Genomic DNA, 16,407 nt, shown 5'->3' on the forward strand with positions numbered 1-16,407 from the left:
ATGTCTGCCTTGTAGTTGCTGGATGCCCTGGAGCTTTCTCAGAGTCCACTCCTGCTCAAACTGATGTCAGGGATTCTGTGTCGAGACAGAAAACACATCATGGAGGAGCAATTCCAAACCTGTTTCCAGAGACTTGCAAAGCGGTAAGTGAAGCCTTCACATCACAGCTATTTTTCATTCATGCGAGTTTAGGTGTTGCATTTAGGAATTGATGGGTTGACCATGATAAAGTTATCATGGTTATCAAGTGCAGTTGTAGATGTCCATATACAATATAGAGTGTGTATAAAGATGGAAGACACTGACAATTTAGCTTGGTGTATTTCGATGTTTGATTAGATCGAGCAGTGAGCGACAGCTGCAGCTGCTCTGTGCAGTGTATGGGGTGGTCCAGCAGGGGGATGTCCCGGTGAGCTCCATGCTGCAGGCCATGATGGAGAGGGTTGTGCTGCCTCTGGCCTCTGACTGCAGCACCAAAGCCCTGACCGACTTCTTTGTGGCAAATATCAGTGACATGATTGCTTTTCTGCTCAGTCGCTTCACCAAGGTTTGCTACCACATTTAAGGATTTATTTGAAGAGATAAAGATAATTAATAATAACATATTAAATAGATAATCCATATTAATCCTTTACCTTCACATTTGTAACTATGAAATCATTGCTTTCCTTGTCCTACATTTCTGCTAATAATCTGTTCTTGTTTTCATTAATAAGCTAATTTATGTATTCATTTCAGTTAACTGAATCAACATTTGAGATCCAGTTGCTGAAAAAGATCGGCTATTACAAGCTGATGGAGCTACTGTATTGTCGGCTTCCCAAAGAAGAGGTTTACTCCAAGGAATCCCGCATCAATCAAGCGTACTGTGGCTCGGACAAAACCGAGGGGAATGAGTTGTCCAAGACACTGATCAAGTACGACTCCTGGCTACTTGAAATATTAGAAGCGACACGACAGTGATTTAAAATGAATAATGGCTCTTGTATTTTATAAATTTCCCAATAGGTCATGTTTTGAAGCTTTCACTGAGAACATGGCCGGTGAGACTCAGCTCCTTGAACTCAGGCGACAGCATCACTGTGCTGCTTACAACTGTGCCATCGCCGTCATCAGCTGCAGCTTCAGTGAGGCCAAGTTCTACCAGGGCTTCCTCTTCAGTGAGAAACTGGAGAAGGTACGGACTATTGTTTCCAACCCACTTCAATCTGAATCTATCCAATCAATCTTATCCTTCATCTTAGAATGACTTTCATGTTTTCTCACCAGTGGAAACAGATCGATGGATTAATGCCTAACCATTTTTTTTTTTTTTTGTCTTGCACAGAATCAGTTCATCCTTGAAAATATCATTGACGTTGAAAGGACCTATAACTTTCCAGTTGAAATTGAGGTACGTTTTATGGGTGTTTGTAACAGTTGTCTTTGAGTTCCAGACGTGGTTTATTCATTTGCTGTTTTTTATCAATGTAGGTCCCACTTGAGAGAAAAAAGAAATACATCATGATTCGAAAAGAAGTGAGCGAGGAGAATGGAGGTATGAACTATGAGTTTGGTGGTCTTTGGCACACAGCATGTAACATTTTAACTTTACAGCATGCTCTGACTCAACCCCACATAGTGCAGAGTGAAGGAAATAAGATGTGATCGGTCTGACTTAGATGTAGGACACAAAGATCGAACTGCAGTGACTCACACCAGCGTTTTTTTCAAGTTGGTGACCTGCTCTTGTGTTTTTTATGTTGTTGTTTCCTTAGAAGCACCAGTTTACCTGTCCTCCCAGTCTTACATGGCCGACAGCAGCTTGAGTGAGGAGATGAGTCAGTTTGATTTCTCCACCGGTGTCCAAAGCTTTTCCTTCAGCTCTCAAAACCCAGAAGGACAAAGAAGAACCGCGGCGAAAACAGTTAGTCTAACGTTTTGAATGCACATTTACACCCACACTTAATACCTGCAGTTACTTACTCTATGTGCTGTATATGATGTATATATCTTAGTGTGTTAATTTCAATTTGTCGTATTCATATATACTCCCCACTGTGCAACGACAAAGAAGCTGAAGCTATAATCTAATCCAAAAATGTAGGAGACAGAGGAAACAAATTCTTCCCAGGATGCAATGGTGGATCTAGAAATGGATGAGCTGAATCAGCATGAATGCATGGCGAACATGACTGCTCTTATTGGACACATGCAAAGGAACAACATCACTCCCAAAGTTGAACAGGTCAGTTGTACTGAAAAAGGGCAAAGCAGGTTTTTGAACTTTCTTTTTGTTAAACAGAAATAAAGAAGATCACATGAGTATTTTCTGTCATCAAAATGATCATCTACAAATATTAATGGTGACTGTTCTGTGTTCACAAGATTTTTATCTTTGTTTATGAAACAGGGAAACATGTTGAGTGAACTTCCTCCATGGATGAAATTTCTACATGGAAAACTTGCAAATCCAGCAACACCTCTAAATATCAGACTCTTCATCTCAAAGCTGATCATCAACACAGAGGAGGTGAATGATTTAATATGCTCTCTGAGACTATACAGTTTAAAAAAAAAAAAAATGATGATACCATGTTCACTTTTTGGACTTTGTGTCTCCTCAGGTGTTTCGACCATATGCCAAGCACTGGCTTGGACCGCTCCTGCAGCTCGTTGTCTCTGGAAATAATGGAGGACAGGGGATCCATTTCATGGTGGTGGATATCGTGGTCACAGTGCTCTCTTGGACAAGTCTGACAAGTCCCAAGGTTGTAAAAGTTTTTCCCTTACCTACACCAACATATGCAATCAAATCCCCTGGACTTTAGTTAATTCTGATTGAAAAATCTATCTGTGGCACATTTTTAGGAAAATAACCAATTTCCTTTTTCATTCTTACATTGTATTACCGTATGAAATTACCAATTATCACTAGTGGACGATCATAACAGTACTGTGTGTCTCAGGGTAATCCCAGAGATGAGGTGCTTGCAAACCGACTGTTAGAGTTCCTGATGAAGCACAGCTTTCACACCAAGAGGGCGGTTTTCCGACACAACCTGGAGATCATTCGCACTCTGGTAGAGTGCTGGAAGGACTGTCTGCATGTGCCATACAGGTAATACTCTCAATGACACATGTATTGTATTGTGGCCGTAGTTCATTAGAGAGGAGGCAAACGAGTGGTAGTGGTTCACTTTAATGTCATTGTGTGTTTTCATTGTGTAACTCTGGAAGAGAAAATAGACAAGATTGGATGCATCTTTTCTGGTCCACAGGCTACTCACTACTTCTGCTGTGTTACCATGTGCCTAGTCCAGTGTTGCCAACTATTTTCAATGAAAATTATTTAAAACATGGATAGATAATAAATACATATAAATGCATGTTTAAAAAGTATTTTAATAAAAAATATAAGGCATTCTGATCGAACCCCAAGACAATCTGATGGAGGAAGTAGAATTCAACCTGCTTCTATTTGCAGTTTTAATTGTATGTCATCCGTTAGGAAAAACCAGAAAAAATAGTCCTGTCTTTAAATGTTTTTGGACATTTCAGGCTCCACCTTTAAATCAATCTAAGGAAGGGGCAGAGTTGAAAATTATGATGATTTTTCATTTGGTATCATTCATAATTAAATATTTTTCTTTACAAAGTGGAAATGAACCAATCCATGGCTCTCTCTCTCTTCTTTCTAGTCTGATTTTCGAGCGATTTTGCGGCACCGACTCAAACAGCAAAGACAACTCGGTTGGACTTCAGCTGCTGGGAATCATCCTTGCCAACAACCTCCCTGCTTACGATGCCTCGTGTGGAATTGAGTTTGAGAGGTAAAATACACAGGGCAGCTAAATGGCAGCATGTAGTCCACTGTGAATCCCTCATTACCCTCTTTATTACACATTATTTTGTCACTTTTTAAAGTTGCAAGCTGCAGCTTCAGGTCACGGCCATCAATCGAAATGGAGAGTGGCAGTATATCCACACATTTATGGTTTCTTTACAAATGTGGGTTTGTTGTAGTTGTTGCCATCTTGTTGAGCGTGCTAAATCATTTATGGTTGGTGTTTTTCCTACAGGTACATCCAGTCTCTCACCAACAACTTGTCCTTTGTACGGTACAAAGATGTCTACTCAGCTGCTGCTGAAATTATCGGCCTTATCCTGAAGAATACAACCGAAATGGACAATGTATGAGCTTAGTTTCTTTTTCTTTTTCTTTTTCTATCTGATGATGACTAAAAGCAACCTGTACTAGAAAAGATCTAACTTGGAAAATAATTTTTAAACATAAGTTGAGCTTGAATATATTCAGCTGATGTGTATGTTGGTGATAAAATTCTCTGCAAGTGTTATCTTCTTATATCAGTTTTTTTCAATTCATTGCATTTAATGAATGTCACATTCTCTTTGTTTTGATTCTCATTTCAGAAACATCAAATCATCAGTCTTGCTGCAAGTAAGATAACAAATCTGAGAAGAACGGACAGGGACGACAAGTTCATTATTTGTTTGAACAAAGTGTCAAAGCATTTCCCCCCATTTATGGATGGGTGAGTTTGTATTTCGACTGTATAATATGAATCATGTTTGAAATTTAATGTATATATAATTTTTTCCCTGCCAGAGGCTTAAACAGAGGCTTTACCTTTCAGGTTTGTCAGTCATGTGTTCTTCCTGCTGCCCAAGTTGCACGGCATCTTAAAGACAGACTGTTTGGAGTGTGTGCTGAGCCGAGCTGACGTGATCCCAGACATCTTTCTGCAGCTAAAAACCACAGGCTTCATTCAGATGATGGGTCACAGGTAGGTTCTGACTCCTGATCACACTCATTTACATTTTCAGCAGGTTTTTTTAGTCTATGAACTGATGAAACCTGTCAGGCTAAACAATGCATTGCCCTTGTTTTACATCGACATGTTTGATGAGCACAGACCCCTTAGGGTTTAATCTTCCCTCCTTAGCCTTAGAACAACAAATGCAAATTTATAATTCAATATGAATGTTTATCGTGCTAAATCATGTTTCTGCGTGTTGCTGTTGTTCTCTCAGGGATGAACCAAGACAGAGAATATGTCTGGATATCATCCACAAGATTATTGGCCTGCTGACTCCAGTTCAGCTTCAGGAGTTCCTGGGAGCTGTGATGGCTTTTGTCTCTCATCCATCTCCAGTGTGCAGAGAGAGGATGTACGATATCCTCATGTGGATCCAGGACAACTACAGGTCGGGACTTCCTATCCCACATCCTGCTGTTATGAACATCATCTATACGTTCACGTAAAAGTGTAAACTAGCAAGCAAGACTAGGAAATGGTGCAAATTCTCCTGCAAAATGGCATCACGATTTGGCTTCAGCTTTTTATTATATTGCTTTTTATGTGTTGTAATAGACGTAGTGTTGCCGAAAGTCAACATTTAATGTTGCACTGTATCTTCATTCTAACAGTGATGCAGAGAGCATGGCAGACAACATCTCAGTCGAGGTTTTGAATGCAGCCAAAGAAACACTACTTCAGGGACTGTCTGATGAAAACCAAGGCCTTCAGTAAGAACCCACTTCACCTTCTGTTATGCTTTTTTCACTGTCACTGTCTTCATCTTATGTCATCCTTTCTTATATTGTGCAGGGAAGTGTGATCCCCATGAATCACAATATAATGTCGCTGACTGTTTTGTTTTCAGGCTTTATGTTCGGAACTTCTGGAGTCAGGAGAAGCGCCTTCCCACTGCGACCCTTGAACGAATGTTGACGGTCCTTCGCTCCCTGTACTCGTGTCAAATAGAGAGGTGTTTCTTAAGCTTGGTGACCAATCTGCTGCTGGAAATGACTAGCCAGAGTCCTGACTTCCAACGAAACATGTTTGAGTATCCTCTGTCAGAGTGCACCTTCCAGGTAGGCAGCATTTATTCCTCCCTTCCTCTCTGGGTCAGTTTGAATGATCAAAATGATGAACTTGATGTGTTGATTGTATTTTACATTTTTTTTTCTTTCTAGGACTATGTGATTGATTCCAACTGGCGCTTCAGGAGCACGGTGATGACTCCTATGTTTGTCGCAACCCAAAGCACTCAAAGCACACAGAGTGTGGCAGCGTCGCAGGCCATAGCCATGAAGGGGAAGCTCAGAGCCACTCAGACGACACTGGAGTTCAGCCAAACCCAAACAGCAGGTGCCACTCTAATTACATATCCCAATATTAGAGCAGCAGGTTAAAAAATGTAGTAAGAACTCCACATGACATTTCTGTACATACACCTTTTTTCTTGTATCATGTATAAACCTATTCCATTTGAAAGAGTATGCTATTTGATTTTAACTGCTAAATCTTGTTGTCTTTTTCTCCTCCAGGTCGACGCACAGCATATAACTGGCTGACAGGCAGCAGTGTGGATACTATGGCAGAGTACACATCCGGCTCTGAGTCTCTGTCGTCACTGATGGTGTTTGATAAGAAAGCAGAGAGGCAAACCTCTGCAAGACGACCAGTAGGGGAAGGATTCGGGCTGAAGCGCCTTGCTGCACCAAGCGATGAGGTGGACAGTCGCACTAGAGGTTAGTCTCTGAGAAACTGCACACACATATAATAATATTATTCACTTCACAGTCCTTCACAGAAATATTTGACGTGACCTTTCTGGTAACTAGTCTACTGTTTAATAGTGAAATATATTTGTGAAACTATCTAATTTAACAGGTTACCCAACAAAGCATATAAGCTGCTTTTGCACATTCACTGAACTCCGTTGAATTCCCTGAAATTTACTGGAGAGGCTGTTGGACAGGGGATGTCAGTTGCTCTGGACATTTTCTGGAAATATTCCTGCCAACACCCTATTAAACTGGCAGGCTGACGAAGATGTCAACTTTTTAAGACATTTGAGAGCTTTTCACATCATGTCCTGCTTCCTGCATGCAAAACCCTGGCATCCCCCCTAGCCTGAATGTTTTTCTGTTGTTGTGAACATGTTCAACCCGCACAATCTCTTGTTGCATTCTTCATATGTGAGAGACAAACTCAGAATATATCCTCACCCAACTTTCCAGACATTTTCCAGAGTTCATGTCTTATAATAGCTTTACAGTATTGATCTGTGTTGGAGACTTAATTTCTGTGGACTACCACTGATGCTTTGTTAATGCCTTTGTTAATACCTTCTTTGTCTTCATGTCAACAGCCAACAATGAGCAACGCAATAACATCCTAAGATTGAGACGCAGATTTCTAAAGGATCAGGAGAAAGTCAGCTTGAGTTACGCGCATAAAGAGATCAGACAACAGAGGCAGAAAAAGGTATCACACAGACAAACAATGTACAGTACCAATCCTGTTGGAGGGCATCTTAAAACCCGTGTCTTGATTGAATTGTCCAATCCAGTGCTTCAACAATCAGTGTTGTGTTTCCCCAGGAACAAAAGGCTGACCAAAGGCTGAGGAAAGAGGCTCAGGTGACTCTCTATCGTAACTACAGAGTGGGGGACTTCCCAGACATCCAGATCCCGTACAGCAGCCTCATCACCCCCTTACAAGCACTCGCCCAGGTAAGACCACCGCCTCTGCTTTCTGCATCCTACCATTCTAGGGCCGATGTTGTACAAATACATATGATTTATGCTTTCTCTCTGCATTTTCCCCTTAGAGAGACCCAATTTTAGCCAAACAGCTCTTCAGCTCCCTGTTTGCTGGTGTCCTCCAAGAAATGGACAAGGACAAACCAGGGGAGAGTGGTAGGATTAAAGAAGAGCTGCGGTGCAACATGAACACTTTCTTGAGCAAGAGTACGCTCTGCTTCCCTCCGTTTATAGCATGTGTGCAGGTACAAACCCAAAGCATTGATTGATTATGCTACAAAAGTCATGGATCTGAATTTACCATAGCATTTATTGATGGTGTCAAAATGAGAGTATTTAATTATGCCAATGTTTTCTGATATTTACATTTATGACGCCTACTCCATAATAGCTTATTCTCTATTCTGTATATGTATTTTCTATATCATACCATTAGTAGTTAAATTTGTCATTTTGCATTTATAGAAGAACAAATGGCCTTGCAAACTCATAATGACAATATTTTGTCCAGCTATATTGTAGTTTACCTCTACAGGTACTTTCCATTTAAATGATCCATATCCTGTAGAGCCTGGGTTATTTATTATAGCTTGATTATTAAAGTCAACCTCAAAACTATAAATATATAATAATCTGAGCATTGTTTATTTAGGAAATGTGCTATCAGCATAAGGAGCTGCAGCAGCTCGACCCAGCATGCATCAGCTCCACGTGCCTGGTGAGCCTCCAGCAGCCGTCGGGCATCCTGCTGCTGGAGGACAGCCTGCTGCACGCCGGCTTCCAGGATGAACCTCCCGCCAAACGGTCACGAGGACGCAGGGAAATCCCCCCAGACACAAACAAATGGATCCACCTTGCAAAGTATGACAGTGCTACTTCTTCTGTTGGCTTGTAGATGAATGTTAGAAACGATATGCTATTGGTCGGGTGCAATATAAAAGAAAACACAATGTAAAATACAAAAAAATAATAAAATACCAAACTAGCATGAAATAATATGCTATGATGTAGATCCTGTCCTTGGACAGTTCATCATACCTGTGTTGAAGGTTTCCCTAATAACTGATTAGAGATATAATATACATAATTGATTTTATGAAATCATTCATTTCTTCTGATTTCTTTTAATACTGATTCATCTCGGCAGCTTTCTTTTTCTTGTGGTGACGGTTACATTAACACTCTCATGCACGTTGCCTCTGGCCCATCAAGTTTCTGTAAATAGCTCCATTACAAATACATGCCAGTCACTTGTGGATAATTGTAATTGCTTTTGTCAAATGTGATATTTAGGCTTTACAGGTCGTTGGAGGATTACGATGTTGTGCGCAGCATCTTCGGTGGTAAAGTTGGGACCAAGTCAATCACCTGTGCTGCGCTTCAAGCTGAAGCCAACACTGACTTTGCAGAAGCTGTGAAGCTTTACAATGAGGTACACAAATCATCGCTAGCTGTGTGTAAAGCTATGCAGTGTTAAGTTTCAGTCATTCAAGCTGGATAGAATGAAAACTGTCCTCTACACTGACAGGCCCTCAACACTGAGGATTGGAGCGACGGTGAGCCCACCGACTCGGAGAAGGACTTCTGGGACGTGGCAGCAATGGAGGCCTACAGTCATTTGACTGAGTGGAAGTCTCTGCAGTACTGCTCCACAGTGTCCATAGATGAAAGCTCCCCACCCGACCTCGAAAAGATGTGGTCAGAGCCCCTTTACCAGGTGACAGTTCTCAGTCATGTAGCAGGGTGGGCAGAAAACCTGTGGGTTGCACAGGTTTTAATTCTGGTTTTACCACAACTGCATTCTTCCTCATGCTGAAAGTGCAGTGATGGCTTGAAATGAAAACATACATTTTGTTATCTCAGCCGTCCTTTGTATTGCAACTTTAGAGATGTGTGGTATTTGAGCTTAAACTTAGGATTGTAAGTAAAGAAGTCCTATAACTTCTTTAATGTTAGTATCAAGGACCTGCAGGTGATTTTTCACTCACTTCTGTTTGTTTTTTTTATTGTTCATTTGGTATTTAGCAGGATTTCACAAAACTACTGTACTCTGAAATGTTGGCACAGAGCTAGATCACGGAGGCGTTTTGTGTTTTCCCTTTCTTTGATATTGCAAGATTTGTTTTTCAACAGTTACATTTATTTCCCAGAGAATAATTTATGGATCTTGACCAAAACCAGCCTTTGCGGAGAAATGCATGCTACTGAGCAACTTATCTTATTTTTTTAATATATCTGCTTGTGTCAGGTATGTGCACGTGAGTTGTGACGCATCGCTCACACTGATCTATTTGCAATTGTGCCAGGACATGTACCTGCAGCACATGATCCGCAGCATGCTCAAGCAGCTGCAGAAGGGCGATAGCGACCAAACACTTCTCAGCTTCGTGGACAAAGCCATGAGGGTGGAGGAGCGTAAGAAGCTCCTGGAGAGTCATTACAGCCAGGAGCTCAGCTTGCTCTACATCCTTCAGGAGGACTTTGACCGCGCCAAATACTACACCAACTACGCCATGCAGCTCTTCATCGAGGTCAGCTGTTAGATATTATTTTTGGCAATCACCTGCTAAAATCATTATATATTCATTCTTACTTTAAAAGCTAAAAGTTGATTGGGTCAGAAACTGGGCTAAAGTGTGTATTCATTCTCTTTGCCTCACTCAGAGTTACTCCAGTGTGGACTCACTAATGACTCAGAGTCGACTGACCATCCTGCAGTCAGTGCAGGCCTTAACTGAGATCCAGGACTTCCTTTTCTTCATCTCAGGGCAGGGTGCGTGTGTGCATTCTTAAAAACTCGATCAACAATCAATATCTAAATAAAATGAACAGTTGATTATTTTTCTGCAACTATCTTAGTTATACTTTGAATGAAACATTTTTTGTCCCACTCTCAATCCATTATTGTATTTCATTCATTAGTGTCAGTAAGCGGCCTCAAACGGCTCATCAGATTATGGACTGAGCGGTATCCTGACCCTAAAGTAGATCCAGTGAACGTATGGGACGATATCATAACATCTCGGTAAGAGAAACAGGTTTTTAACATTTTGCCTACAAATCTTTTAATTTGAGGAATTACAAAACGTGACACAGACTTATGTTTAATGTCCACGATTCAGATGCTTCTTCTTGGACAAGATCAGGGAAAAGTTGAGGGGCAACGCCCCCAGCGACAGCATGGAGGTGGATGGTTCAGAGGACCCATCGGGGGACATCGACACGTTAGTAAATGACTGCAAGTTCAACATGAAGCTACACATGGCCAATAGTGCACGGAAACAGGTGAATATGTTTTTGTTTTTTTTTACTTTTAAACTATCAAGCATTACTTGTTTAACCTCAAGCTTGTTTTGGATCACTTATGTTGTTTCAGAATAACTTCCCCGTCGCTACCAAGCTGTTGAAGGAACTTCACAGAGAAGCCAAAACTAAGAGAAGCTTGTTGATACCGTGGGTCCACAGTTTTAGCCAGTACAGCCATAAACGCAGCCAGACTCAGGGTCCCGTTGAGCAAATCATCACCGTGCTGAAGACTATCCCACTACTGGGTAAGAAGGGAAAAATAACCCCTGTACTTGATTAATTAACAGAGAAGTTCAGATGTCAACAAACACGATTTAAGTATATTTGTAACTCTGATCAAATTTGACATCCGACTCACATGATTTCATGAAATGTAATAAAGTAAAAGCTACCCTTTCAGTTTTAGTCAACAATACACATTGTGAGTATACCTGTGCATTTAAGACATTTCTGAATATATTTTTTGATTTAAAATTCTATATCCAAGATTGCTGATGCAGGCTGATCAGAGGTTTAACAGTGGTTTATATCTTGTGGTGAATCATCAAGTTTACTCTTGATTATTGATGGTTCTAAACCTCTCGGTTTTTCTTCATCATGCAAATCATTTTCTGCTCCTCCACAACACTTCAGAAGGTGTCTTTAGCTCAGTCTTGTTTCCATGTCAACTTTGCAGAGGACCTTCGGCCTGACTGTGAGAACACCACAGCTAAAGTATTCCGAAATCAAAAGATGCTCCAGGGTACCTCCTTCCACATCCTGGCTACAGCTGTAAACAAGAGTCCCTCGGTCCTGGAAACTACTGAACCTGACAAAGCAGAGAAAGTTGTCAGGCTTTCTGGAGCTGCTTGGCCAGTTGAAGATCCAAAGGTATTCTATATTATACTTTTATATTTACGAGAGCTTAACTAGGATTCATTTATATGAATTAGAATCAGACAATCACAGCCAATTATGTCCTGCTAACCCTGCTTTGGAGTTTTTAAGTGATGTAACCAGACAATGTGCAAAAGAGAACGAGATGAGGTATTTTAGTAGCTGAAGACTATTTGTCCTGCAGAGAGTGGAAGAGGGGCTGCAGTTACGAGCGCTGAAGCTGCTTTGTGATGCCACCAGAAAGGCTGATGAAGAGCTTCAGTCTTATAGTCAGGACTTTGTGGAAAGCAGCAGCATCACCGAGACATACATGGCTTTGGCCAACTTCAGTGACAAACTACTACGAGAGGAAGAGCAGAGGGACACCGGTGAGAATTAATGATGTGCTTTTGTTGAACAGTTTTATCAATATCCACATTCTGGAGAATTGTATTTTCCACATTAGTAACAGAACACTGCCTGTAGAGGGCACTCCTTCTTAACTGTCACATTGTATCCCTGTCTGTCTTACTGCATTTATGTGGTGACAGAATATTCTGAAAAATTACTTTGCGAATGGTAAAATTCACATAAACGCCACCTCAAGTCATAACAGTGACTCGGAAAGTCTGTGAAAAAGTTTTTCTGCTATTTGCCTACGTCATTACTTATGAAGCAATTGATATAATTTTGCAAACAGTCAAACATTAGCTTCTAATGTGAACTTGTCTATGTTTATCTCTCACAAGCACCTAACACCACTTTAACTATTACAGACATTTTTATGATTGATTTTAAATTATGAATATGTCTGACACAACGAATCCTTTTTCATTGCTTTTCATTGCTATGCAAATATTAGAAAAAGCTGTCAAGATGTTAATACATCACAGTTGGATTCAGCGTGGATTCCCGTTTTTCCCATAAAGCCCATTAACAGAACAAGTGTGGAAGGACTCTGCAACTCAAGTAATGGGACCTTTCAAGGAGCAGTCAAACAAAGGAAAAAATTCCCCAAAACGCTTAAGAAGAAAATTGGGTGTCATGTCAACTTTATTGCACTGGTTATTGTATGTATGTAAATATATGTGTGTTCTGTTTTGTCACAGAGAGTCAGTTTCCAGACTTTCTGACACTGCCTGTTCATGTAGTGGACAGCATGTTGAAAGCACTGAAGATGAACTCAGAGGAAGCTCGTCTCAAATTCCCACGTCTGCTGCAGATCATCGAGCTGTACCCCTCGGAGACACTGGACCTCATGACAAAAGAGGTGAGTGTGTTTAGACCAGGTATGTACAGCAGGACAAACAACCCACACTTCTATCTACATATGCACAGTTTTAACCCAAACATGTTGTGTGCTTTTTCCGCTATGTGGTAGGTCTTTAAGCAGGAAGCATATCAGTTATATATGGATTTCAAGGCGGTAACTGTAGACAGACAATCTGAAACACTCTGTAAATGACATATTTCTTATCTGCAGTGGAAACCAGGCCAATAAATCAGAAAATAATGATGAGCATTTTAAAGCCTTCTCAGTTAAATTCTACATAACTGCTGTCATGAGGACCCTTAATTTCAACTTGATAGTATTCTTTGATGTACGTGTGCTCCAGTTGACACCACTGTCTGTATTTAGATGACATCAATTCCCTGCTGGATGCTGATTAGCTGGATCAGTCAAATGGTCGCCCTGTTGGACAAGCCACAAGCTGTGGCAGTGCAACACTGCATCAGGCAGATAGCAGAGTGCTACCCTCAAGCCCTGGTTTACGCTCTCATGATCAGCAGCGAGAGTTTTCAGTTTGAGGACTCAGCAACAGGACACCATCAGCAGGAATTTGTCAACAGGTAAACTTTATAATATTCTGCCTGAGGAGCAGAGAAAAACTACATTGCAGCAAGTGTTATTTTTATGAATATTGTTTCTGTGTCTGCAGGCTCAGGAGCATTCTGGATAAGGGAGGAGCTGTGAAGAAATTTGTGGACGCGCTGCAGCAGCTCACAAATCCTGAGATGATTTTTAAGGTAACAAGTTCAACTGTGAGTTAATCAAGCTGCAAGCAATTCATTCATGGGACTTGATTATTTTCATGTGGTCCCAACAGGATTGGTGGGATTGTGTGAGAAACGAACTGGACAAACCGAGCTTTGACAAAAAGCAAATGTGTGACCTGTATGACGAGATGCGCTCTTCGCTTGGGCATCAGGACGCAGAGGGTCATGGGACGTTTCGCAAGAAATTTATCAAGGTTTGTTGTTAACTTTGATGGTTCGACTTGGTATGGATAGCGTATATGACAATAGATACAATGACAAGTAATCATAAATATGCAAGTTTTCTATCTTTTGCTAATCACCAAATAGTATAACATGAAGGAGTATTAGAGCATGTTGAAGAAAAGAGATGATAAAGCTGTAATTAACCAGACACTTATTATATTCTTAGAATTAAGTCATAATATTATAACACTCAGGTCTAAATATAAGAAGAAAAAAGTTGCAAAAATATACAGTCACAACTTTACAAGAGTAAAGGGAGTGCTCCCTGGAGTTTCACTCCTTCTGGATCCAAAATCTTGAAACAGCCTCATTGTTTAACTATTAAAGCTCTATGAACATCACTCAGATGTTGTCAAAGAGACAGTCCACCAATAGTTTCTTCTCCACAAAAGAGTCATTTCATTCAAGCCTGTGTGGTCCTTTTTTTTTAAATAGTTTGAATACACTAATACACAAAAGCTATAACTGCAAATATGCGAACAAGACATCACGTTATTTGTTTCTGTGTTTTTCATTGCAGTCTTTTTGTCTTTGATTTCACAGAGATTTGCCAAAGATGTGGAGAAGCTGCTGGGAGCTAAAGGCAGCAAGCTGTTTGAGAAGAGGAAAAACGATTCGTTATTGCGGCAAGTGGATGAGCTGGCAGCATCCATGCGTGGATTTCAGACAGAACCTGGGAACTTAAAAGAGTACTCACCTTGGCTCAGTGGGTTTAAAGCGGACCTGTTCAGCAATGAGCTGGAGATCCCAGGTCAGTAGTTCAATTTAAAAGAACAACACTGATATCAGGGTCTGGAAATATGGTGAATTGTTAGTGTTTTGGTCAGCCACAATGTTTTCCTCTTTTTATAGGACAGTATGACGGCCGATCAAAGCCTTTGCCAGAGTACCATGCAAAAATAACAGGCTTTGATGAAAGGGTATGCTTTTATTCTTGTTCACTTTAAACCAATTCAGTTTAAATGTTTTAATAGTCCAATAGCATGTGATTGCGTGAAAATTTTATCCTGCAGATTAAGGTGATGTCCTCCATCCGTCGCCCCAAACGTCTGATCATCCGTGGGGATGACGAGCGGGACCACCCCTTTCTGGTGAAGGGTGGGGAGGACCTCCGCCAGGACCAACGCATCGAGCAGCTTTTTGGCGTCATGAACATTTTATTGAGTTACGACGCTGCCTGCACACGCAGAGGCTTGCGGCTCCGCACCTATCAAGTCATTCCCATATCCAGAAGGTAGTGAGCTTTTTTGTCCACCAATTTCCCTATGGTTACGATTGCAATCAACGAACGCATTATCTTTTCCATCTTAATCATGAGCATCGTCGTTCACTTTGAGAGCAGGATTTATTTTCACTTCAGGTTTTGTATTTCCTTCACTCAAAACCCTAGCCTGACATTAACATACTCATAATTCTATTAAGAATATGAGTCTGATACTGCTCCATTGGGCTGTGATTATGGGGCGTGTTTCAACCGAACCAGGAAAAAAAAAAGCCTCTTCGCTCAATTGGATAGACCTACAACCAATCAGAGCAACGTAGTATGTGACGTATGTTAAGCGAACCATAGTTGTTGTCAACAGAACTCAACTGCACGCACGCTACAATGACACTAACGTTATGATTGTACTAAGTCTGAGTTAGCGAACTTACATTGAAACCTATGATACTGTGTTCACAACATTTGATTCATATCACGACATTGTGAGTTAGTTAAGTCAGACAGTCAAGACTTTCTTTTACCCTTTGTAAGTTAGATGAATATCATCCATGACAATACCTATTAAGTTGGCTTGAAAAACTGCCTAGCATGTTCCTCCACTTCTTGTTCAGTCGCCAGGATTCCGGGCTTCCGAAAAGGAGCTGGCAACGACCGCTGGTAATGTCCATCTCGTCGTGCACGCCGAGTTGCATCGCCGTGATGCCCATTTCGGTTGCCTCTTTCACTTGGTCCTCCATTCCCGACCTCAAATGTTGTGGGCGGGGCTAAGTTCGTCTGGCATCCAGGCTATCAAAACCCTGTGCTCACACTCAAATAGTCCCTGCTTGTGCTCTGATTTGCTCTGTTCGTGCTCAACATGGGCACTTGCACTCAGATATTTTATTGCTTGGATGGATTTCCCGTCGCTCCAGCTTAAGCTCTTCTTCTCACGCTCACCCTGCTTCTGTGCACATTTGTAACGTCTGCACTCAGTATTTCCGTCTGCTCTTGGATTTTATTTTTTTCTGTTCTATGTCGGGTTTTTTTAACTAGTCTTTTAAAATTCCCCAACCAATAGTATGTCAGGTGTAGTGTTACCCGCCCTTGTTGTAGGTGTGTAAATGAAGCAAGGGAAGTACTTGCTGTGGAAGTGAAAGCAATAAGACCTGCTCTCAAACTGAAATAACACACTCTTGAATAAACAGAG

The 16,407-nt window shown here is 41.0% G+C and overlaps 1 protein-coding gene across 1 annotated transcript in view; it reads left to right on the plus strand.

Moving 5' to 3' along the window:
- Positions 1 to 16,407, plus strand: part of prkdc (protein kinase, DNA-activated, catalytic subunit) — a 34,280-nt gene that overhangs the window by 14,762 nt on the left and 3,111 nt on the right. The window contains exons 40-79 of the mRNA XM_053412776.1: positions 16 to 143; positions 340 to 547; positions 739 to 917; positions 1,009 to 1,177; positions 1,328 to 1,393; positions 1,474 to 1,537; positions 1,758 to 1,906; positions 2,087 to 2,227; positions 2,393 to 2,512; positions 2,607 to 2,750; positions 2,949 to 3,100; positions 3,681 to 3,812; positions 4,062 to 4,173; positions 4,414 to 4,535; positions 4,638 to 4,787; positions 5,035 to 5,208; positions 5,432 to 5,530; positions 5,668 to 5,878; positions 5,981 to 6,155; positions 6,335 to 6,538; positions 7,162 to 7,277; positions 7,394 to 7,525; positions 7,624 to 7,800; positions 8,208 to 8,416; positions 8,849 to 8,987; positions 9,084 to 9,272; positions 9,862 to 10,086; positions 10,220 to 10,328; positions 10,478 to 10,580; positions 10,678 to 10,840; positions 10,932 to 11,106; positions 11,538 to 11,731; positions 11,922 to 12,105; positions 12,826 to 12,986; positions 13,356 to 13,567; positions 13,657 to 13,744; positions 13,825 to 13,968; positions 14,543 to 14,750; positions 14,852 to 14,919; positions 15,013 to 15,233. Of these exons, the coding sequence (XP_053268751.1) occupies positions 16 to 143; positions 340 to 547; positions 739 to 917; positions 1,009 to 1,177; positions 1,328 to 1,393; positions 1,474 to 1,537; positions 1,758 to 1,906; positions 2,087 to 2,227; positions 2,393 to 2,512; positions 2,607 to 2,750; positions 2,949 to 3,100; positions 3,681 to 3,812; positions 4,062 to 4,173; positions 4,414 to 4,535; positions 4,638 to 4,787; positions 5,035 to 5,208; positions 5,432 to 5,530; positions 5,668 to 5,878; positions 5,981 to 6,155; positions 6,335 to 6,538; positions 7,162 to 7,277; positions 7,394 to 7,525; positions 7,624 to 7,800; positions 8,208 to 8,416; positions 8,849 to 8,987; positions 9,084 to 9,272; positions 9,862 to 10,086; positions 10,220 to 10,328; positions 10,478 to 10,580; positions 10,678 to 10,840; positions 10,932 to 11,106; positions 11,538 to 11,731; positions 11,922 to 12,105; positions 12,826 to 12,986; positions 13,356 to 13,567; positions 13,657 to 13,744; positions 13,825 to 13,968; positions 14,543 to 14,750; positions 14,852 to 14,919; positions 15,013 to 15,233 (6,116 nt within the window). The remainder of the gene's footprint in view (positions 1 to 15; positions 144 to 339; positions 548 to 738; positions 918 to 1,008; positions 1,178 to 1,327; positions 1,394 to 1,473; positions 1,538 to 1,757; positions 1,907 to 2,086; positions 2,228 to 2,392; positions 2,513 to 2,606; positions 2,751 to 2,948; positions 3,101 to 3,680; positions 3,813 to 4,061; positions 4,174 to 4,413; positions 4,536 to 4,637; positions 4,788 to 5,034; positions 5,209 to 5,431; positions 5,531 to 5,667; positions 5,879 to 5,980; positions 6,156 to 6,334; positions 6,539 to 7,161; positions 7,278 to 7,393; positions 7,526 to 7,623; positions 7,801 to 8,207; positions 8,417 to 8,848; positions 8,988 to 9,083; positions 9,273 to 9,861; positions 10,087 to 10,219; positions 10,329 to 10,477; positions 10,581 to 10,677; positions 10,841 to 10,931; positions 11,107 to 11,537; positions 11,732 to 11,921; positions 12,106 to 12,825; positions 12,987 to 13,355; positions 13,568 to 13,656; positions 13,745 to 13,824; positions 13,969 to 14,542; positions 14,751 to 14,851; positions 14,920 to 15,012; positions 15,234 to 16,407) is intronic.

The sequence above is a fragment of the Pleuronectes platessa genome, chromosome 20 (assembly GCF_947347685.1).
Source record: "Pleuronectes platessa chromosome 20, fPlePla1.1, whole genome shotgun sequence".
Lineage (NCBI taxonomy): Eukaryota > Metazoa > Chordata > Actinopteri > Pleuronectiformes > Pleuronectidae > Pleuronectes > Pleuronectes platessa.